The sequence below is a fragment of the Poromitra crassiceps genome (genome assembly GCF_964638095.1).
Source record: "Poromitra crassiceps genome assembly, chromosome: 13".
In the NCBI taxonomy this organism is placed as follows: Eukaryota; Metazoa; Chordata; class Actinopteri; order Beryciformes; family Melamphaidae; genus Poromitra; species Poromitra crassiceps.
In genome coordinates, this window is record NC_139644.1 from 30,575,917 (window position 1) to 30,599,543 (window position 23,627).

Sequence of the window (23,627 nt, forward strand, 5' to 3'; positions counted from 1 at the left end):
TCAGCTGCGTGTCCACGAGAACTCGAAACAGGGAGCGTATTGATTATCAGAGAGCAATCTGACAGATGCCCTGTCGCAAGGAATGGTCCAAAGTTCATTGCCATCCAACACCGACAGACCGAGACACAGGAAACAGAATCTATTGAGGGACTGAGACGGGCAGAGAGGTGTTGAGAGCACCAGAGGGGACAGTATATAGGTAACCAAGGCAGTAAAGACAGCGCAGAAACAGGATCAATAAGGAGTAGGCAGGGTAGGTGGGTCCAACAGAGACACGTCCGTCAGCGCCCACATCAATCCTGATTTTGAGGACATGGACATCCTCGAGACAGACGCCTATGACAGGAGGCAGAGGAGAAATACGGTAAAAAAAACAACCAAAAACCCAAACACTTTTCACTCTTTGTCACGCTTGTATACAATCATTATGTAATTCATTACATGTGTAATGTTACTTATACAAATATACCCACGTGGACATGATGGAATTGTCTATAATTAAAACCAGTCTGTTTGCATAATTTCAAGTTGTGATGTTTCTCATTCATGTCCCCCGCATTCCTCCCTGCCTCCATCTTTATCAGTCCTGCGCTCTCTTCCTGCATCTGCTGCCTTTCTTCTTGGCCATAGCGGCCTACTTCTACCTATGGACTCCCGACGCCGCTCCTTCCGTCGTGGCTGCAGGTGTGAAGGCGGCGCCCACGCTCCTCTTAGCTGTGCTCGTGCTGAGCTGGAATGGAGGTCAGAGTGTGCTGGGTGTGGCAGGAGGACTGCTCTTCTCAGCGGTTGGTGACTGCTGCCTGATATGGCCTGAACTTTTCATCCATGGTAAGACACCCCTGTGCATCTGTGTGTGAAATGCCAAAATGCAGGTGTCTGAGTGTTGAATTTTGCATGTCAAGTCCTTAATACGTTTTGAACATCGGACATATCTGTTTCAGGAATGGGTGCATTTGCTGTGGCTCATCTGCAGTACTCGCTCACCTTCCTCTCCACTCGCTACGCAAGATATTCCTCCTCCTCCTGCACCCGCTTCTTATATGTGATCCCATTTGTGGTGGCTGGAGGTTTTTACATCTACCTATATCCCTACCTGCAGAAGTTACCGGACTCGGCTCTTCTGACTCCTGCCGTTGGGGTGTACCATGCCTTAATTGCTCTAATGGGGACTTTAGCCATTCGAAGCTGCCGGGCAGCAACATTGTTGGGAAGTCTGTCCTTCATGGTCTCCGACTTCATGCTGGCTCTGCAATTTTTCAAGGTGACGGCACCACTGGAGCATGGCAACACCATCGTCATGGTAACATATTATTTGGCACAGCTACTGATCGCTGTGGGTGATGTAAAAGCAGTGGAAATCAAGGATGACTTTGCAAAATGGAAGAGGTCCTAGCCTGCATCCCTCTGTGGCATCCCTCAAGGCTGGAGTGTCTTCCTCACCTTTCCTTTCCTTCATCAGTGAAATCCCAATACTTCCTATGAAAGGTTCCTGTAGGTCCTGGCTTTTGGAAAATGAGCCCATCAAATGAAGGAACAGAAGAAGAGGCAACAGTAGCTTATGGGATAATCAGTTGACAGAACAAGGACAATTCTTGGACTGGTCAGCACTCAACAGCTACCGGCTGTGTTCAAGACTTTACTGAGAATGAGACCTTACAACTGGAAAAGACAGAAGCAGTTTTTAAGAGACAACCCTTACTGTGCAAAGATTTCAATAGTTATGCGTTTCCAATTATATTGGATATTTCAACAAATCATACAGATAAAAAAAACAGATTACTGAATCTCAAATGTGTAACTCTCTTCTGTTAACTGTATGCCAAAATATGTTTTTGAATATGCATTTTGGATTAAATATTCTATCCATCTTATTATATTCTGTGATTTGTGTCAATATATTTTAATCAGCGATGTTGCATTATATTGTAGAGATTGTACAGGTAGTGGAAATGATTTTCTACTTGTGAGCTGTCATCATACATAAAACGGTAAATTGTTTTACTCATAATAAATAAATACGGTGTAAAGAAAAACACTATGATGTTTGTCATTCTGAATCAAGTTGAAGTTATGACACTGTGTTTAAATTGAATTGTTCGGACAAACCTATCTTTAAAGCAATGAACAATGAACTTGGGCTGTAAATATTATCCAACATTAAAAAAAGGACAAAAATAGAAAATGTGGTTTAACGTATTGGTAACTAACTACAACCATTACATTTTTATGGTTTAAAAAAACTGAAAACATTGGACTGGAAATCCACACCGTAAGAGCGGACATGAGCACACCTACAGTTCAAGAGATATTGTTTATACATCAGATTCAGGGACAGTGTAAGTTCCAGCCCCTCATGGGCATTTCTATCCTCCAGTAACATGCAAAATGCACAATGTCCTCAGGGAGGTGACGTTGCTTAGCGTCCATGATCCATGTCCTTGTCCAGTGATCCCAAAGCAAGTAAGGTGAATAACCGGTAAGAGTTCAGCGATCCATTCCAGTGTCATCTGACTGTTGTCCACGGAAACACATCGCCCTCAACCGCTCGCAGAAGTCCAGTTCTTCCTGTTTCAAACAAAAATGTGACCTGAGCAAAACCCTATATTACCATCTGTCATGGTATGCTGTGCTTTGAGTTTGCATTCAGACTTAAAGGGTTCTGTTTTCGTATCAAAATCAAATTGGACAACATATCATCCCCATAAAGGCTTTTGAATCGGAAAAGAAAGTGAATGGTAATGAATAGGAGCCGCTGGTGTCACTATATACTGTGCATTTACATGGGGGTAAGGCTGCTGAAAACTAACATGTTATACTAAAGTGAAACATCACTAAGTCTGAATACACAATCACAACGCCTAAGACCATTTTTACCATGTTGAGTTAGTGCTTTGGCGAATGGATTACCTGACTCTCTTCTTTTCCCTGGAGCTCTTTGGCTCGCTGTTTGAGCAGCTCCTCCAGGCCGAGAGAAGGACTCCTGCAGTCTTGAAGGCCCTGTGGGCAATCTTCCACCAGACTACAAACACAAATGAAAAGGAGGAGGTAAATAATGGTGTGTTCAATAGAGAGAGTGTGAGCGAGGGAGAGAACGTTTCCTACCTGCAAAGGGCGCCAAGCACATGTTCGTGGAAAGGTGAGTGGGCCGTGCGAAGAACCGACACCAGCTGTTGTGCCATACCCATGGAGAGAACCGTGTCTGGAGGAAAGAGGAAACAGGCTTCAGACACATCAGAGCCAGAACCAATTCAAGCCCCAGTATCAGCTCTGGCAAGAACTAACTTTACAATGATCCCATGCTTAACGGAACAAAATCGTATGCATCAGATTAGTCCCTTGTTTGTAGTTATGGGAGCAGCAACAATACGAATTAGGTTTTCGGGTGTATTTTTGGATTACTGGTCAGACACTCTTGGGCTTGCCATACAAGTGCATAATATATGTAGGCCATTATCATATTATAACCAGTATTAGCTTTCAAAACCACATACTGGTTGAAGCCTAGTTGCTATGTAGCCACTTTAATAGCTGTTCAATATGCCTCATAGAGCCATCATACCTTTCTGCTCCGGGTGTGCTGTCAGCAGGTTGAGGAGAAGAAAGGCTGACTTGGTCCTTAGCTTCTCGCTGTCAGACTGCATGCCTCGCATCAGCACAGAGTAGCCATCGTGAGAAAGGAACGCCTGCAGGCCCGCCTCCTGCTCCCGGACCAGACCTACAGTAACAAACAGGCACTATCACACTACTGTATGTTGTTGGCCAGTCAACTTGAAACTGGCAACACAAATCTATCGGCAATTTATTTAATGCTTCCATATCATTCCAATAAACAGAACTAGTCATGGTAAACTGGACCAGTTAGGGGTCATTCACTCATTCATTATGTACTTCATTAATATGTCTCTGCACAAACATTAACTGTACATTTACTGGAATGGGTGATTCAAGTGATTTGGATTCTGATTTTGTAGAAACGATTTAATCCATGTCCTGTATAACACAACAGTAAATTCATATGTTACAACTCCATCATACCTTTGTAGCAATCGTGGCATAAAAGGTCATAGCTGAATATTCTGAAGTGACGGACACAATCAGTCCAACCAAAGCACCTAATTAACCTGCTGTTCAGTTACAAGTTGGCAATTTTGCATTGGAGGGGATTTTTTAGTTCAGTGATTTCACACACTGGCCCTCTGTCTGCATCAAAGCTCTTATATACTCACATGAGACGGCGTAGAGAGCTTTCACTCTGACCGTGGGATGGGGGTCCGAGTCTGTCAGCTGCAACAGTTTTGGCAGCGCTCCAATGCTAAGCAAGTGGAACTGCACCTCTGGCATGTTCTGGGCGCAGGAGGCGATAAGCTGGGCAGCGCGCCACCTCACCCCACTCTGGACATTACACAGGCACTGGGAGACGCACAGCTCCAGCCCGCCCAGAACCATCAGGTCTGAGAGACAGAGAGAGGGGACACAGTCAGGGTGGAGCCAATAAATTACATTACATTGTATTTGCTTATAAACTCTTTGTAGCTTCTGGACCAAGAAGGGTCAAGCTGATGACTGATCTAGGGACTGCTTGGAGAAAGTAAAATCTATGTTTCATAATATATGGTTTGATAATCTGTAATTTCAAATTTCAAATCCTTTCCAAGGGTTAGCATAATTTATTCAGTCATTCTATACTCAATTTGAGGTCACCTGCCAAAGCTGGGTAGCCCTGTCCTAAGGTAAGATTCTGAGGTTTTGCTGGTGTATACACAACTGTATGCTTATTCATTAGTTTCACACCATTTGTTACAAACCTCTAGCATTGTCCAGGTTCTCACAAAACTCTGACAGCAGATCCAGGGCTGACTCCCTCTCATCTTCGTCCTCGTCCTCCCTCTCCTCCTCTCCTCTCTCCCTTACGCTCAGCCCATCTCTGTGTAGGACTGTCAAGCATCGCTTCATCTGCTCCACCTCATCCATCTGGCCTTTACACACCTCTGCAAGAGCTCCTCTCAACCACTCTTTCCTCTGAGAGAGAGAGAGAGAGAGAGAGAGAGAGAGAGAGAGAGAGAGAGAGAGAGAGAGAGAAGATGGATAATGTATGGAAGAATATTATTTTCTATGTTCTCAGACAAATACTTTTGAAATGATTGATTTAACCACAAACTGCATAATTACCTCCTCTGACATGCGTTCAACAGGGGCAGGTCCCTCTGAAGCAGAGCCGGCTTCCACAGCCAGCCGCAGGACACCCTGAAGGTTGTGGGGGTGTCTTCTGTTTTGTCTGTCTTCCGCCATGATGATTTAGACTGGGTCAAAACAAAGAACAGATGGATTTCAGAAGAGACTGAATCGAAGACAATAAAACATGACAGGTCTACACACACAATACTGAAAGTGTTCCAGGTAGTTCCGTTTGTGTTAAATGCCTACCACCACCAGCGTAGGATGGCAATCACACAGTTAGTGTTTGTTCACACCAGGCGCTTAACACTTAACTGAAGCTAAAGCCATGCTGAAGCTGAGCTCACGCTAAACCAGTTACACAAGAAGCACACTTTTCCTTAGCGCCTTGCTTGACGCACCTTGACCCTGCGCACAACTTCCATTGACTTCATGCCTGGCAGCTTCACGCTTGGAAAATAGAACTGAATCCTGAACGATCACTTCACACAGCTGGTGTGAACAGTCTCGGGCTGTTAACAAGGACGCCGAAATAAAACTTGTGGCTTCAGCATAGCTTCAGCATTGCTTCGGCATATGGTGTGACCGCCCGGTTATGTCTCATACAATTGTGATGTCATCAGTGACGTCACTAAAGCATTGTGATGTCATCAGAGATGTCACTCACACAATTGTGATGTTACCAATGATATCACTCGACCATGTGCAGAGCTTGCTCAGAATTATTAATTTCATATTGTTTGAGATGCATCATTCTGTTCTTTCATTCATGGAATTTCTCCTGTATGTTGTAGTGGCTTGTTGTAAGCCCATGCGGCTGACCACCGACCTTTTGGTGCATGACACTTGAGAAAAATGAACTACTACTGTACTACTTACTACCTGTCCCATAAACAGGCATGACCTGACCAGGCAAACCCTTGAGTAGTTTACACTTCCCGATGGCACTTCGCGAGCATGCCTATTCATAATTGTAAGATTGCATAGCTAGTTTAAGAAATAAAGTATTTCAGAACCATGTTGACTGAGAAGATTTACAGAAACATAGAAGTCATAGATCCTAGTCTTGATACAAGGCAATTTACGTTGTTGTATGCTCTTATACTATTAGCAAGGTAACTCTAGCTATGAACCAGTTTAGCCAGGAGCTACGTTAGGCAATTGTCGTTCTCACATCAGTTTAATCTATTAACTTACCTTTATTTTTAAGTGTCCTAACGTTATATCTCTGTGTTAAATAAAACCACTTTACGTTTCTTCTATTAAATCCTTGACAAGCACGTCAACTCTCCTTACAAACACTGGAATACGAAGACTAGAACATTCTAGCTAGCTGGTGGTCTCGTGAGTGACGGAGGCTGCCATCTTTACCGTAAAGCCTAAACCAAACTGTCAGGCAGAGTCCCCTTGAACGTATTTTTCCTCACTAATTTCAGTCTTTAAAATACATCATAACACAGTGAAAGAGAAAGTGATGTTACCCATAATTACCGGTATGTAAGAAGTAACTGTGATAGCTAGGCCCAACAGCAGAGTCTGTGATATTAGCGCAGTTTAGGTAGCTAAACGAGTGACGTCTACATTGTAATTACGTCATATTAGTGCGTAGGTTACTTATCCAGAGAGTACTATAAGATATGAGAGGAAGTTTTACACTTCACTTCCGTCTTCGACTAGATCTCTTCTATTTTTGTCAATTTTGTTAATCAAAGATTGGCTCCAATATGTTCCTGCTTACGGAGAGCTCAATGAGAAAATAAAAAAATAAAGGAGAAGATGAAATAAGGAGGGCGAGAGAGAGGCTCAACTACATGTGCGCTTGTTCAAACTCTTCTTTGTTTTTTTGCGAACCAGTCTCTGCAGACTGCAGTCGTGTTATCTTGTTCACGGAACGTGATCTTTGGCTCGTCTCTGTCCAAGATGGCGGCGCTCGTGGGGATGCGTGCATGTTTCTCCGGTAAATCTAAAGTAGCATAGCTTTTGACTGTTTTTATCTCACAGCCCTCCGATATATTGTGCATACATTTGATGTGCGCATGTAGAATACATTATTGGTATATGTTGAAAGATATCAAAAGCATGGGAAGTGAGGTGATGCTGTCTCTTCCAATAGCAAGGTCACGTTACTCGCTAGCTGCTGTGCTGATGATGATAACTGACTGATGACTGAAATAAATATTGCAATAGCTAGATAATGAGATTGTGGCTAGTTGCTGATGCCATCAGGTCGTTCAGTTCATGCTAATCTGAAGAACTTCAGTGTTAACACTCAGTCACATGGACGAGTCCTTAATGTGTTATTTTAACGTTTAGTTAGCTAGTTAACAGCCATCTCTGCAGGATTCTCCCATTTTCAGTTCGCTGGTACATTCACGTCATACTGATTCAAGTCGTACTGGATGGTTTTAACCCCCATTGTATAATGTATATGACAGTTTCACTGGACTTACATATGGTCTGAGGCTGTCCAGTTAACCGGTAGATATAAACAACTCAAAGCCAGAAACTAACCTCGAGTCACCAGGCTCTCAGGAGAGCCAGAAACTAGACAACTCACTTGACCGTGTGATGTCATCAAATGACAGAATAATGTCAAATCTGGACTGGAGCTGCTTCATAGAAAGTCGACTGTGAAACGTGTTGTTGTAAGTTAGGTGACTGAGACATCACCCAGGGGGGTTCTTGAGGTTACATGTTCTACTCCAGAGCCCATAACACTGTTACAGCCCATTTGGATTCAAACCAAAAAGTTTTGGTGGTCCACAAAATAATTTCCCAATTCATTGCCCATGGAGCTACAGTGTGCATCCTGATGACATCACAAGTTTGAGCTCTGAGAGTTGATCAGACAGTCAGCAATGGTGTTGGAAAAACAGTCGTCATTTGACTAGATTACGGTAATGTCATTGGCAGTAAATATGCCAGTGGTTAAAGCCATGAATCAACCAATCCCTTATGTGTGAAATCATCTTAGAATGTATAAATATTATGAAATAAACATTATTGTCTTAGACAATTGTCTTAATCATGCACTATCAAGTTTATACAATTCTCACAAATCTCACCATTGATTCATGCTGCTCAGCTGTTCAGCTTTCTTCGCCAAGTCTCCTGCACAGCTCCTTTAAGCTGGTGAGTATCTACGTCATCTACACAGCTTTAACCTGTGTAATATGGATTTTGTTGTTATTATAAAGTAGCACTGGTGCTGTAAACAAATTGACTGTGATGCCCTCTCGTGTCTCTGTGTGGCAGTGTGCTGTGCCTCTCAGTCGGCGGACCTTTGCTGCAGAGGCGAAGAAGACGTACAGCAGAGACAAACCCCATGTCAACATTGGAACAATCGGCCATGTTGATCATGGCAAGACCACACTGACTGCAGCCATCACTAAAGGTGCAAGAAGATTTTTTGTTGTGGGTGGTGTAATTTAGCTTGATGTATTTGTTACCCTATTAACATAACTGTTCTGCCTCACATGTTTCATCTCCCTGTCTAAGGTAGTTCATCTCTCTCCATAAGCTCACATTTAGCTCTTTTAACATCCCAGCTAACCAGCCATGAGCATTTTGAATGAATGGATGAGTTAATGTTACACAAGGCTGTACTGGCATAGGTTAACATGCCGGGCGAAGCCTCACCTGCTTCCACGCTGCACCTCGGTATGCTCCGGTTCTGCGCATGGTCCAACTGCTGCAAATGGAACACCCACCTATGGGTGTACCACATGACACGGCCGGCCAATGGTGGTATTTGATAAGATGCTTAGGGGGCCGACAGACATTGCCTTGTCTAGGCTGGCCGTTCCGTCCAGCAAAAATAGTATTATTCAGCAGCATTTTTATGCCTCCGCCGGCGATAGCCAGGCCGGAGGCCTGTCTGGGTTGTCCGTCTGTACGTATGTCCGTCCGTCCGATGTTCGTTAAAGTCGAGGTGAACCGGAACGGAATGCACTAGCGCGAGCGTCAGAGACTGAAAACAAATTGAGAGGCGGACCATATACGGTGTTGATGAATTGATTTGACAATTCTGTCGACTGGCTTTGGCATTGGTCAATCATGGCGTGTTCCACCCCCAAATCGAGTGGGATTCAGCATGTCGTGGTACGCGAGTGGGATCCGCGGAGTACCAGGCAGCCACCTGCTTCGTGCGGAGCGAGCGGACAATCCGATGCATGGGTGGTGCTGCCCGCCCGCCTGGAATCTGCGAGGGGTGACCGCTGACAACCAAGCGTGCGCCATTTACGATATTTCTGTAAATACGATATTCCTGGAATGCGCGTTTTAACGAGGAAGTTACATTTCTTTGCATTCTTAGAGATTATAGTTTTTGTTTTGTGTTCATGTTTCATACAATTGGCCAAGTTAGTAGTTAGTTTATGGGATAGGAATTCTGCCAGATGACAGGCACTAGGCGCCATTTTCTACTTCATTTGGAAGAGAAAATTATCCTGAAATTAAGATTTGATTGACGGCTGCATGTCGTGATATGATTGGTTGAAATGGGGTAGAAATTTGATAGTACTAGGTGACGTCAGCAAACTGTAGATTACTGTTATAAATGAAATCTTGAAAAATGAACTTTTGATGTGAAAAAGTGTGAAAAACTAAAGGAATTAGATTTTTGTGATTTTTTTTGCATACATTATTAAATAGGTGCACTGCATACCCATGTATTTGAACTAAAAGAAAAGAAAGGTCATTTTTGGGTTCAGCTCGACTTTAACGCGATATCTGAGGAACGCCTTGACGGAATTTCATCAAATTTGCCTCAAAATCGACTTAGACTCAAGGATGATCTGATTAGATTTTGGTGGTCAAAGGTCAAGGTCACTGTGACCTCTCGAACGCCATTTTCAAGCTTGTTAACGCGATATCTCAGGAATGCCTTGACGGAATTTCATCAAATTTGCCTCAAACATCGACTTGGACTCAAGGATGAACTGATTAGATTTTGGTGGTCAAAGGTCAAGGTCACTGTGACTTCTCGAACACCATTTTCAAGCTTGTTAACGCGATATCTCAGGAATGGCTTGACAGAATTTCATCAAATTTGCCTCAAACATCGACTTGGACTCAAGGATGAACTGATTCGATTTTCGTGGCCAAAGGTCAAGGTCACTGTGACCTCATGAATGCCATTCCCAAGTTCATTAAAGTGATATCTCAAGAACGGCTTGATGGAATTTCTTCCAATTTGGCTCAAACGTCGACTTGGGCGCAAGGATGAAAGGAGTACATTCTGGTGATCAAAGGCCAATGTCACTGTGACCTCTCCAACCCCATTTTCAAGCTTGTTAACGCCATATCTCAGGAATGCCTTGACGGAATTTCATCAAATTTGTCTCAAACATTAACTTGGCCTCAAGGATGAACTGATTACATTTTGGTGGTCAAAGTTCAAGGTCACTGTGACCTCACGAACGCTATTCCCAAGTTCGTTAACGCGATATCTCAAGAACGGCTTGATGGAATTTCTTCTGATTTGGCTCAAACATCGACTTGGACGCAATGATGAAGTGATTCCATTTTGGTTATCAAAGGTCAAGGTCACTGTGACCTCTCGAATTTCATTTTCAAGCTTGTTAACGCCATATCTCAGGAATGTCTTGATGGAATTTCTTCCAATTTGCCTCAAATGGTGATTTGGACTCAAGAATGAACTAATGGCGGAGGCATAAATCCGCGGTGCGGTCGTTCTAGTTTTGACTTAAATTACTAAAACGATTAAAAGATTATCCAAATTATATTTAGTTCATTTTCTGATGATAGACTAGTTGAGTAATTGACTGATTGCACAATAACACATTGGACTAGATAAGAGTGAAGCCAACGGCCTGTATCGACTGTCTGTTTCTTTCCTCAGTGCTGTCTGAGGCAGGCGGTGCCAACTTCAAAAAGTATGAGGAGATTGACAACGCCCCTGAGGAGAAGGCGAGAGGAATCACCATCAACGCCGCTCATGTAGAATACGCCACAGCCAACAGACATTACGCTCACACAGACTGTCCCGGACACGCTGACTACGTCAAGGTAGCCGTTTCTCTCCTTCGAACCCTCTGCAAGTAACCCAGACCAAGAACACTTTCAACATGGTGCAGCTTCTAACTGATGTGAGCTGATATGATTCTGTTCATTAGATTTTTTTTTTTTTTTTTTTTCTCTCCCTCAGGATTTTCAGCTTTTTAGACAAAATTGTCAAATGGTAGAGTGTTGCTAGTGTCATGTATCTATTGTTTTTCCCCACAAGTAATTAATTCAAGGGAAATAGATAAAAAGTAGAATGATCTTTCCTCAATGTGAGCTGAGTCACGGACAGGTGTGAATGGTCACATATTGTCAGTTGGAGGACCATGAAAGTTCTCTTAAATGCCTGAAATATACCATTAAACTTCTCTCTCTCTCTCTCTCTCTCTCTCTCTCTCTGTCAAGATTAACCACTTTGTGCAGTACTGTATGAACTTAACACCAATTCTACTTTTTTCTCTCTGTGTTAGAACATGATTACCGGCACGTCCCAGATGGACGGCTGCATCCTGGTGGTGGCGGCCACCGACGGCCAGATGCCTCAGACACGTGAGCACCTCCTGCTGGCCAGGCAGATCGGCGTCGAGCACATGGTGGTGTTCATCAACAAGGCCGATGCCGTGGAGGACAAGGAGATGCTGGACCTGGTGGAGCTGGAGATCCGTGAGCTGCTCACCGAGTTCGGCTACGACGGCGAGAGCACGCCTGTCGTGATTGGCTCCGCCCTCTGCGCCCTGGAGGTGAGCAGCGGGTCCCGAGGGAACTGGACTTTGAATGAATAGCTGTGGCGAAACTCATAGGTTTTAGCTTCACGTCAAAAGCTTTAGCATGGATCTGGATCCACTTACAACATGTGACTACCGTAAATTCCGGACTATAAGCCGCGGCTTTTTTCCCGTTTTTTGGCCTTTTTTGGCCCCTGCGGCTTATATAACGGTGCGGCTTATCTATGGATTTTTTCAAAAAAAAAAAAAAAAAATCTCTCTTTTTTAGCACTCTTTCTAACTATAAATCCACTTCTGTTTTAATTTCCTCTCTTGCCCTCTTTTAACACCTTAAGTGCCATAGCCGAAATAATTCGTCTTACATAATCCAACGCTTGAGTGCCAGAGCCGAAATAACTCGTCTTACATGTTTTTTTGACGGTGGGACATCAATCAACCCCTCTTACATCTTCGAGATAACTATTTGGAGCAAGAGCATGTGTGTAATCTATTTTACCGACCACTAAGTGGCGACAGAGACCGAGAGAAGTCACAGCCACGGGACCCAAAAGCAGCCGCCTCCGCGGAAATGGCTTGGATTTTACAGTCAGAAGCCCGAGACACACACACAGAACGGACAGAGATCCCTTCCCCCCAGAGCCGCGGATCAACGCGCGAACACACACACACACACACACACACACACACACACACACACACACACACACACAAACACACACACACACACACACACACACACACACACACACACACACACACACACACACCGCGGGAGCAAGCTTGGCGATTTTACAGTAATCCAATCCATTTCAGGCAAGCAGGCAGGCAGGCACGCAGACAGACAGGCAGGCAGCACAACACGCTTCTGACACGCCCGCTGAAGCCAGGAGGAAGGAGGAGAAGACACACGGAGGGAGGAGTTTGAATGAGAGGGGTGTTTCCTGTTGTTATGGAGGAAATTACTGTTCAAAACTATTGTTTAGAATGTCTGACGGTCTTACTGATGCCAAAAATGAATGGTTAAAGTGACTGTTTCACAAAAAGCCATTTATCTCTGAATAAATTTCCAGACGCTGAAACCATGCTGTACTCAACGGCTAATATCTACATAACTACTAACTCTGCAAACTAACTCTTTTAGACAGAGAAAGCACACATTCTATTAGTTATTTTTAGATGATTGCTGTTCATGAATTCTTAACAGAAAAGAATCCTCGGCTGTTCTAAAATGAGCCAGAATCGTCAAAAACACCCCTGGCACAACTTACCTACAGGAATGAAAACATGGCTGGCACCCAATGTGTTAACAACATAACATAACATAACATAACACAACACAGGTAAGCAGAAAGAAAAAGACGAAGCAATCACCGCCATGAATGAGGAAATGACTCACCTGCTGGAGGCTGGAGATACACGGCTTGGGCTAAACTTTTACTCCGTGAAACACTATCGATTAAGTCCGACATCGCTCAGAGGTTTGAGCAGCTTGAAAACAAGTTTGAAAACGTGCAGAAGTCCATCCACTCAATCACTAAATAAAATAAGGCAACCGTGAACAGAGTTTCTAATGCGGAAAAGCGCATCAGCGCACTGGAGGACAAAAACAACACAGTGAGTCCGAAAGTGGATAAAATGCAAAAACAAATCGAAACCCTGCACACACAGGTTGATGACTTAATCAGCAGGAGTAAAAGAAATAACATTCGCCTGATCAATGTAAAAGAGGGAGCTGAGATTGGTGACATGGACGCTTTCGTGGCAAAATCCTGTGTTACATCCTGGACCTGAAGGAAGGCGAGAAACCACCAGAGGTGGACAGGGCACACCGGGCGCCTCGGCCACGTCCAGACCCCGGCCTGTCACCGAGGGCCATCTTCATCTGCCTACTCCGCTGGCCCGACCGTCAACTCATCCTCCAGGCTGCGGGGAAGAAGCCCCTCACCTGGGAGGGTACGCGCTTTTTCGTCCGGCAGGACCTCTCCGTGTTGGTGCAACAGAAACGCGCAACATACAACAGCATCATCGAAAAGGTTAAAGTCAATGGATATCGCTTTGGCGTACTGTACCCAGCGAGACTCGTCATAACCATTGATGGACAGCGGCGGAACAAGAGCTCAAAGTGAAACTGCCGAATATCTTTTGAGTTGGACTGGTCAATAGTACTGTGAGTACCGGTAACTAAAATAAATAAATAAAAAACGGAATTCTCTCTTCTTTAGCACTCTTTCTAACTATAAATCCACTTCTGTTTTAATTTCCTCTCTTGCCCTCTTTTCACCACACCGCGGACACTGTGTGCACTGTAAAAAAAAACAAAAAATACCATTAAAACACCCGCGGCTTATAGTCCGGTGCGGCTTATATAAGAAAAAAATAGTCAACTTTGAAGGTGCGGCTTATACACCGGTGCGCCTTATAGTCCGGAATTTACGGTAATTGGAGTATGTTTTGGGTCTTGGGGGCAGTGTTGTAGGACTCGAGTCCGAGTCCCAGACTGATTTTCAGGACTTGTGACTCGACTTGGACTTGAGCACTGATAACTCGAACTTGGACACGAGCATTCATGCATTCGACTCGGAATTTGGAGATGAGGACTCAGACTTGTTAATTGATAACGATTTTATTTAATTTTTTTAGATAATTTGTTTTTTGTAAGGCCCTAATAATTTGGCATAAGACATTGATGGCTATATTAATATTGTGATATTATTCATATTATTCATTCGTACAAGGGCAGGCACATGTGTTACTTCCACCTACATGTGTATTCACTATTCGCTCATGTTGAGTAACTCTGGACTTGGACTAAGATCATGGCTGGGGAGCCGACTCAGACTCTTCTTTAGTAACTCGGTCTTTGACTCAGACTTGAACACTGGAGACTCGGACTCGAGATATAGTGAATATATCATCTGCAATATCATCTGCATGTGATGAGAATGTGTCTGACCAGATGGTTTTCTGTCCCATCTCAGGGCAGACAGCCTGATCTAGGTGCGAACGCAGTGATGAAACTGCTGGAGGTTGTGGACAGCTATGTTCCTCTGCCCAAGAGAGAGCTGGAGAAACCCTTCCTTCTGCCCATCGAGGGGGTCTACTCTATCCCAGGTGGGGGACGACTAGAGAAATGCAACCTGCACACCCACTCTACTAGGCTAGCCTAGGAACCTGATGAATCTGCAAGCTCCTGTTTTATTTGTTCTGGCAGATGAGTCTGGTCTGGTCCCCCTCTGGTTCAGACAGATTTCCACCCTACCTGAAAACGGTCGGGCCAAGTCACAACCCTTTTATCTAATATATGGGGCGGATTTGATACAAGCGGCAACATCCGTCTTGGAAAAATGAAGCCATCACAAATGTGCCAAAAATTGCAGTCAGAATGTTTGGTACTTTCCCCATGTATGTCAATGGGAAACAAAGTTATATAAAAAAAAATCACACACCGTACATTTGCCATCAAAGGTAAAATTAGCTATATAGGCCAAAACCATTTTTTTTTTAACCTGGCTGTAAACATGTTTAATCCTGTTGTAAATTCTGGCATTTTAACATGGGGTTGAATGGGGAACGACTCCCTTTTGGATCCAGCCTCAAGTGGCCATTCGAGGAACTACAGCTTTTATCACTTCCGCATACTATAGGCTTCATCTGTCCAAGCCCGAGCAGCTTGCCGCCTGATGGAGACATGTGAAAAGACGATCTGTCTTTAGTGTTAAAACCTGAATTACCTTTTTTCCAGGCAGGGGGACAGTTGTGAGCGGCACTTTGGAAAGAGGAATAATCAAGAAGGGAGATGAGTGTGACTTTGTGGGACATAATCGCATTTTCAAGTCTGTGGTTACAGGTAAGTGAACCATCAGGATCCCAGAATCATTGATCTAAAAACATATCTCATCTGTATTTGCCCCCACTAACACACATACACACACACATACATACACACACACACATACACACACACATAAATCCCTCAGAAAAAGTTTGGAAATGTGTGTTTAGTCGATCATATCGTTGTTGTTACTGTATCCTCAGCATTAGACCTTATCTCATTGCAAAGCGTGTTGATTTCTCTTTAACACATTCACTGCCAGCCGTTTTTTCAATACTGTAGGTAGGTTCTGCCACGGGCTTTTTTTGAGGATTCTGGCTCATCTTTCAAGAGCCGAGGATTCTTTTCTGCTAAGATTTTGTGAACACAAATTATCTCAAAAGAACTAATAGAATGTGTGCTTTCTCTGTCTAAAAGAGTTAGTTTGTAGAGTTAGTAGTTATGTAGGCATTAGCAGTAGAATACAGCATGGTTTCAGCGTCTGAAAATTTAAGCTGAGATAAACGGCTTTTTGTGAAATTCGATAGAACAGTCACTTTAACCATTTATTTTTGGCGTAAGACGTCAGACATCTAAACAATAGTTTTGAACAGTAATTTCCTCCATAGCAGCAGGAAACCCCCCTCTCCTTCAAACTCCTCCCTCCGTGGGTGTGTCTCTGGTGGCTTTGCAGCGTTTGTCACAAGCGAGGCTCTGCCTGTCTGTGCTGCCTGGCTGCTGGCGGCTGCTCTTTGGGCGAGTCTGCATGAGTCGTTTCGGTAGTGAGCTCAGCTGGAATGAAGCTGCGTGCGATTGTGGGCTTTCTGCCGGTGTTTCAAAGTGTGTTGCACGCATAATCTATTATGCAAATTTGCAATCCCCCACCGCCAGCTCCCAGCGCGATAATGCGCGAAAGCGTTTTCGCCAATCCATTTTACAGTCAAGTCAAGTCAAGTCAAGTCAAATTTATTTATATAGCACCTTTCATACACAAAGGCAATTCAAGGTGCTTATGTATGTACAGTATGAGAATGGTTTCCTCGCGCGTTCCCCTGCAGTTTTGGCTCGGCTTTTTCTAGTCTGGAGAGCACTGTCGCCACTTAGTGGGTCGGTGGAATGGGTTGTACACGTTCGGTGGCTCCTATATTTTTATAGGAGACGTGGGGGGCGTTGATCCACGTCCCACCGTCAAAATTATTATTATTATTTTTTTGACGAGTTGACTCGTCAATGGCAGTCAACCGTTGGATTTTTTTGGACGAGTCAACTCGGCATTGGCAGTGAACGTGTTAACAATGAGTTTACGAGCTTGGAGATTGCCTGTGTGCAGTCTCTTCCTGATTGTCTGATCGCAGACCCGTCTACCATAACGTCCTGCAAACCTTGCCTGCAAATCTCTAGCAGACAGCCTACAGTTCCTCAGTGCTGTCAGGGTGAAGAACTGGTCTTTGCAATGAACCGGTCTTCGTGGGGTGTTGTATTTTTGGGACGCCCACTTTGTGGTCTGTCTTTGACATCACCGGTTTCACGGAACTTGGCCTTGAGTTTGGGGATGGTACCAGCCGGGCAACAATACGAACAGGAGAATACACTGTTTGACATTGGCAGGGAAATGTCCTACATTTCACTTGGGGCATTTCCACATAATCAGCTCTGCTGCTCATCCCACAAATGCATGATCCATACAAATGGGATCTCGTCGTAAAGGGGAATGAACATGCTTTCGAATTAGATAAGATATACATTGCTGAGGAAACAGACCATTTTAAGGGGTTTATAAACTTTATATACATGAGCTTTGTGTTGATGTCCTTCTCTGTCCTGTCTGACTTAGGTATTGAGATGTTCCACAAGTCTCTGGACCGGGCGGAAGCAGGAGACAACCTGGGCGCTCTGGTCCGCGGCCTGAAGAGGGAGGACTTGAGGAGAGGCATGGTGATGAGCAAACCAGGATCCATTATGCCCCACCAGAAAGTCAAGGCCCAGGTCTGAGAATGCTGCTTTCTTACGGTTATATTGCCACAATTTGATTAGAAGATTCAAGGCAGCTTTGGTTTGTACTGAACTGTAAGACCCACAACCTGTGGGCCCCACGGTTTGTGCCGCGTGGCGGACAGTTTGGGTCAGCAAATTAGGAAAATGGGTGACAATTTAAAGCAGCATTATTAAATAACTTGAAGCATCTCTCTCTCTCTCTCTCTCTCTCTCTCTCTCTCTCTCTCTCTCTCTCTCTCTCTCACACACACAAGTCTGACATAGGCTTACAGCCCGTTCACACCATACGCCGAAGCAACGCTCAACCTAAGCTCAACCTATGCTGAACCCACAATTTTCATTTCGGCATCCATGTTAACAGGCGAAGCCGTTCACACCAGCCGCGCGCGTGCCTTGCTCAAGGCACGCTCAAGCGATCGTTCAGAATTCAGTCTATTTTCCAAGCGTGAAGCTGCCAGGCATGCAGTTAATGGGAGTTGTGGGCAGGTTCAAGGCGCGCCGAGTAAGGCGCTGATGAAAAGAGAAGGCTTCTTGTGTGAGCGGTTAAGCGTCAGCTCAGCTTGAGCCTGCCTCAAGCTTCAGTTCTGCTTATGTTAAGCGCCAGGTGTGAACAAAGGCTTACTGCACCTGCACTGTCTGTGTGGTAAAAACAAATGAAATTTGGAATAAGCCAACTTAAGGTTTTTGCCACTACACTTTGTCAAAGACATGCTGTGATTGATATTGGAAGATTCATTTTTTGGAGCATTGTGTGCGGGGCAAAGGCAAAGCCTGACACGTGGTGGAGTAACCAAAGAAACACTTCAAATGAGGTATGTGCCCTCCAAACAAACATTTTGGAAGGATTATTCATTTGTAATTATTATTTGAAGTGTCCATAAACTAATTCCACCCCAGATTTTTGTGTTAATGGACTGTTATCTATTTTTCAACTTTACTGCGATGTGACCAAACAATTGAGTGGTGAAGATTCAAGGAAATTAAAATACATTGGAAAGAAAGCCAAAATAATCGCAATTGTCCTTGCCTGTGCTGGTCTTAGCCTAAATTATTTTTTATTAATCTATTTTTTATTTAATTTTTTTATTCACCTTGTATGCTACTTTTTTAACCTTATTAATAGGCAAGCATATATACTGTATGTGTTACAAGCAACACTACTGTTCAAGACCACTTTAACTGAACATGTTAGAGAGTTGCCCATAACGTCCATTCCGTTCGTTTAATTCTCATTCCCAATTGAGGACATTTGTGAACAACATTGTGCAAATAACGTTTTCTGAAACATTTTTCTTTATTGATGGACATGAATTTATACAACAGGAACTTAGCCAACAGAAAAATTATTTGGAGGTAGAAAAGAAGAGGGAGCACAGAGATGTGGACCAAGGCAGCTCAGCAGGCAAAGTAGTAAACAAAATAACGAAGGGAGCTCCTTGAATTTTTGAAGAATAGTATTTAATCCCGAAGTAATATATTCGTGTACACAGCAGTGTTACAAACAGAATATATCTTCAAAAGGGTACACGGGCACACAAAACGCTACGCACGTTTCAAACACACAGGGTCTTCATCAGGCTGGAAATAGCCTAGAGGTAGAAAAGAAACATTTAACACAATTGGCTGGTTACTCGCTCATGAAACTAATAACCTCATAATACCGTATACCGGGGTCTAATGTCAGGAAGGTATGAAAAGATAGATACCGCCCAAGCCTAACTGGTGTGTTATGTGATGTTGTCTCTGTTGCAGGTGTATGTTCTGAGTAAGGAGGAGGGAGGCAGACACAAGCCGTTCGTCAGCAACTTCATGCCCGTCATGTTCTCTCTGACTTGGGACATGGCCTGTCGAGTCACTCTGCCCGCTGACAAGGTGAGTGTCTCACTAACACTTTTGCCAAGCAGTAAGTACGTTGTTGCATTTAAGTTTTTCAGACAAATGTAATTTAATTCCAACCGTAACAATTCACCCTGCTAATGCCCTTGTGCGCATGTGTTAAATATTATTGTAATTAAACAGGATGTTAAAGCACCAGTCTGTAGCAGTCCGACATCTGATGTTGAAAGACTGTCACACCACCACTGGCTTACATAGGGATTTATTTGATTGAAGGATCCCCACACACACACACATACGCACACACTGAAATCTGAATGAACTTTTTAAGGGCTGACGGTGACGCACGGTGTGTGACTGCTAAATCTGAGTTTCACATTCAGTTTTAAGGTCCCTTACACATCGGGAGCTTTTTTTGGGATTAATTCACACGTCAATAATATTTTCCGAACCTATATCAGTCAATGCAACCGTGCATACCAACGGCGAAGTTTCGCTGAGCGTTATTGGCGGTGTTTATTTTTTCGAACTGCGGTTGATTTTTCAGAAATTCGCTTCTGACGTGTACACATCTGTGGCTGTGATTGACACGTGGGTCAAAACTCGCATCGCAATTTCGTGCCGTATATTCGCATCACTCTTGATGTGTAAGGACCTTTAGGCTTGTGAAAAGAATTGTTTATATTTGTTTCAAATCAGTAAAGCGTAATGATCCTGGAAGTTGTATGACCCAGTCCATTGTAGTCCAACACTTGTAATTGAAGTAAGCCAGCCTGCAGTATGAGGAACGCTCTCTATCCGTGCAGGAAATGGTGATGCCGGGGGAGGACACCTCGCTGACGCTCCAGCTCCGCCAGCCAATGGTCCTGGAGAAGGGCCAGCGCTTCACTCTCCGAGACGGAAACAGAACCATCGGCACCGGCCTGGTGACAGAGATCATGACCTTGACAGACGAAGACAAGTGCGAGTGGGGCAGGGCCAACTAGAGAGAGAAGGGGGGGGGGGGGGGTGTATGTGTCTGGTCAATAAATAAGTTGCACATAGAAATTTACATAACAAGAAAATGGCAAACATGTTCTCCCCCTACGTGATGTAGTTCCACCCTTGGGTCAGTCCTATTCATTGTCAATGCCGCCCCCTAGCAGCACAAAGTCAACATTACAATGTGACTAATGGACGGAGACCGACCCATATTTCCCCCTTTGGTGGAGGACAATACATGAACACACCGTAAACAGGAGAGAACACATGGGAACGCATGACTCTATGGTGCAGTTCCACTCAACCAAAATACTGTACCTGTAATCTTGTCTTTGTGTTAAAAGGCCAGACTGTCATTTGTCATTTATGTAATAAAATTTATTTAATAAGAATGCCTAATGTATTCTGTAGCTATCAAGCTGGCCTGCTGAGTGCTGACTGACTCACAACCTTGAGGAAAAATGACGTCATCAGTGGCCGGCAGCCAGCTGCATGGTAATATTTTTGCCAGGCAGCCAGATGAGGGATGATGTCATCAGTGATGTGATCGGTAACAAACACATGCTGGCATATCGCAAATGTCATGCTTGTTTCATTTTGCTCTCTTTGACTTTTACACCGTCGATCCTCAATTCACCAGAGATGTCATGACTGCAGAGTTCACCTTTAAGGATGACCAAAACTCCATGGAGTGTGCTAACATACTGCCCACCATGAGGTAGTCATGTGGCTTAACTACAGTGTACAAGCTGAGGTCATGTCCATGCTTGAATTCTTCATGTTTCTTTTCCCTCCAAAAACATTTTCAGCATTTGTGTGTGTGAGGGTGCTGAGGCTCTGGGGACAATATAGCAGGGGCAGAGCGGAGGCCTGTTGGGGGGTCTGAGCGAAGTGGTATGTTCTGGCCAGAGGGGGCGCTATGTATGTTCTGGCCAGAGGGGCCGCTGTAGTTTAGCATCTGGGTCAAGCCTGCAGGATTGGTGCCTGCATGGCACGGACCGGGGGCGCTGGCTGGGTTCTGGTAGTACTGGATGTCTGCTGGGGTCATGCTGCCCGGAGCTGTGCTGTAGACTGCTGGTGGCTGGCCCATGTACATATGAACCTCACTGGGGGCTGGCTGGCCAGGCATGGGGGTGCCAGCTTGAAGCTGCTCCATTGGAACAGTGTAACCCTGCACCGCTGTGCCGCTCATGGCATATGACCCTGCCTCAGGATGGCCAGGGTAGACCTGTGGCTCTGCGTTGGCAGGGTGCTGCATGTAGTGCTGGCTCTGCCGCTTGCCGTACATGGCGTAGACTGGATCTTCGTTCATCAGCTTGGCATACAGAGACAGGGCTTCCATCACCTTCACATTCAGCTCCGACAGCTCTGAGTGCTTCCTGTCTATATCCTCCAGCTTCTGGTCAATGAGGGGCTCCATTTGGTTGCAAGCACCTTCCGCCTGTAGTAGCTCAAATGCATCTGATTGGTTGTCTGTGGGGTCTGCACTCTGGATCATCTGCAGTAGCTGGTCGATTTTCTCCTCATCTATATATACAGGCTCTGGCTCAGGCTCTATGGTCGCCACCTGGATGTCCTCACTGAACTGCAATGACTTCTCTGTCTTCATCTCAGGCTCTGCGGTGAGGTCAGCAGTGACATGGTTAGAGGGGAACAACCCCACACCCTGGTATGTTTCCCCTTTCCACCAGTTGGGGTCACTGTCGTCCAGGATGGTGATGATTTCTCCTGACTTGAAGTTGATCTCATTGTCCTCGGCAGGCACAAAGTCATAGATGGCGCAGACCTTTCTGCCCTCAGACTTGTGTGAGGGGAGCATGCTGGATGCGCTGGCGAGGCTTGACAGAGAGGTCTGGGGCTGCTGACGTTGCTCCTTCAATGACAAATCAATGGCTTTGGCTAAGTCTTCCTCTTCCTTTTTGTTTGTCGAGGTGGAGGGATACTTTGCCACTAAAGCGAGGCTTGCTTTTGCCTGCTCTGCAGCCTGAGAGCCGACGTTGGGGAAGGTGATGCTCTGCTCATGTAGATTCTTGATCATGGTTGACATCAGACTGAGCTGGGGATCGTCACGGAAGTCGTCTGCCCACTCCACCATTAGGGTCTTCAGCTTCTCACACACCTTTGGGTGGGGGTGGCCCTTGTGTAAGAAGTTGCTGACTTCGCTGGCAAACTCTCTAGAGCACACCTCTAAGTGGAATACTTTCCCACAGTTTGAAACACAAGCTCCAAGTATTGTTAGTGCTTGCATGGCCACATGAGGATCTTTGTGGTTCAATCTTCTCATTATAGAGCGGAGATATTCTTTAGACGCACTGCGAGACTGCCCTATCACAGATGCCTTATCACAGATGTCCATAATGAGGCCCCAGTGCTCTTCTGTGTTCATCTCACTGGTTGCTTTCTCAACCTCTTGGTCAAATGGATTGGTCGTGAAGAGAGGCATTGCTGGTGTGTTGACAACAGATTGTGCCTTCTCCCTTTATTTTTCTTACCTGTTTTCATGCATGCATATTACCGTTATGACATTATGACATCATCAGTGATATATGACATCATCGTTGTCTGTGACGACATCAGTGATTTATGACATCATCTGTGGCGACCAGGCCGAGCCGTCTAGAACTGTATGACATCGCCGACCTGGCCACTTTCTTTCGGGGGGACAGACATACAGTCAGACCCAGCTCATCCCTTAGTGGCCACGCTGTAACCGTAAAAAGACATGGAGTCTAAGCTTCGACACCGTCAAGTTTTGACGCATGGCCACTAGGGACCGATGATGACATGATAGCCAATGATATCACAGTTGCTTGAATGGCATCACTAATGACATCACTCACTGTTGTTATGCATAGAATCACTGAATCAGTGATGTCACCCGAGCAATTGTGATGTCATCAGTGAGTAATCTCATCATTGATGCCATCAATGATGTCATCAGTGGTGATGTCGCTCAAAAAATTACAATCTTACTACTATAATAGGGCAGCGTTTACTACAGATTCTGTGCGCTCGATTGTATAGAATTGGCTTAGTCCACAGTTCATGTTGTTGCCATAGGTTTAAGCTTGATTGGCTGG

At 44.6% G+C, this 23,627-nt stretch overlaps 3 protein-coding genes and 1 pseudogene across 5 annotated transcripts; 2 read left to right on the forward strand and 2 right to left on the reverse strand.

Annotated features, from left to right (window-relative positions):
• Positions 1-313: 313 nt before the first annotated feature.
• Positions 314-1,393, forward strand: LOC310787372 (lysoplasmalogenase TMEM86B-like; the record flags this gene model as incomplete). Its single annotated transcript, XM_083648771.1, has 3 exons — positions 314-364; positions 585-828; positions 942-1,393. The coding sequence occupies 3 exons, from the start codon at positions 314-316 to the stop codon at positions 1,391-1,393; spliced, it is 747 nt and encodes a 248-aa protein (XP_083504897.1).
• Positions 1,394-1,627: 234 nt separating this feature from the next.
• On the reverse strand, positions 1,628-6,751 carry hspbp1 (HSPA (heat shock 70kDa) binding protein, cytoplasmic cochaperone 1). Of its 2 annotated transcripts, none has more exons than XM_083648938.1 (8): positions 6,667-6,751; positions 5,170-5,300; positions 4,806-5,019; positions 4,227-4,451; positions 3,560-3,715; positions 3,103-3,199; positions 2,908-3,019; positions 1,628-2,565 (listed from the first exon to the last, which is right to left on the reverse strand). In XM_083648938.1, the coding sequence occupies exons 2-8, from the start codon at positions 5,287-5,289 to the stop codon at positions 2,485-2,487; spliced, it is 1,005 nt and encodes a 334-aa protein (XP_083505064.1). In that variant the 5' UTR covers positions 5,290-5,300; positions 6,667-6,751; the 3' UTR covers positions 1,628-2,484. The 2 variants fall into 2 exon arrangements, with proteins under 2 accessions (XP_083505064.1, XP_083505065.1); XM_083648939.1 differs by lacking the exon at positions 6,667-6,751 and adding an exon at positions 6,373-6,416.
• Positions 6,752-7,085: 334 nt separating this feature from the next.
• Positions 7,086-20,928, forward strand: tufm (Tu translation elongation factor, mitochondrial). Its single transcript, XM_083649900.1, has 10 exons — positions 7,086-7,132; positions 8,261-8,307; positions 8,431-8,569; positions 11,039-11,205; positions 11,670-11,939; positions 14,903-15,035; positions 15,667-15,771; positions 17,570-17,721; positions 19,483-19,602; positions 20,373-20,928. Exons 1-10 carry the CDS (start codon positions 7,096-7,098, stop codon positions 20,550-20,552), a joined length of 1,350 nt encoding a protein of 449 aa, XP_083506026.1. The 5' UTR covers positions 7,086-7,095; the 3' UTR covers positions 20,553-20,928.
• Positions 20,929-21,352: 424 nt separating this feature from the next.
• Positions 21,353-22,990, reverse strand: LOC310788480 (signal transducing adapter molecule 1 pseudogene; annotated as a pseudogene). Its single transcript has one exon. The product of its transcript is annotated as a signal transducing adapter molecule 1 pseudogene (transcript).
• Positions 22,991-23,627: the final 637 nt, after the last annotated feature.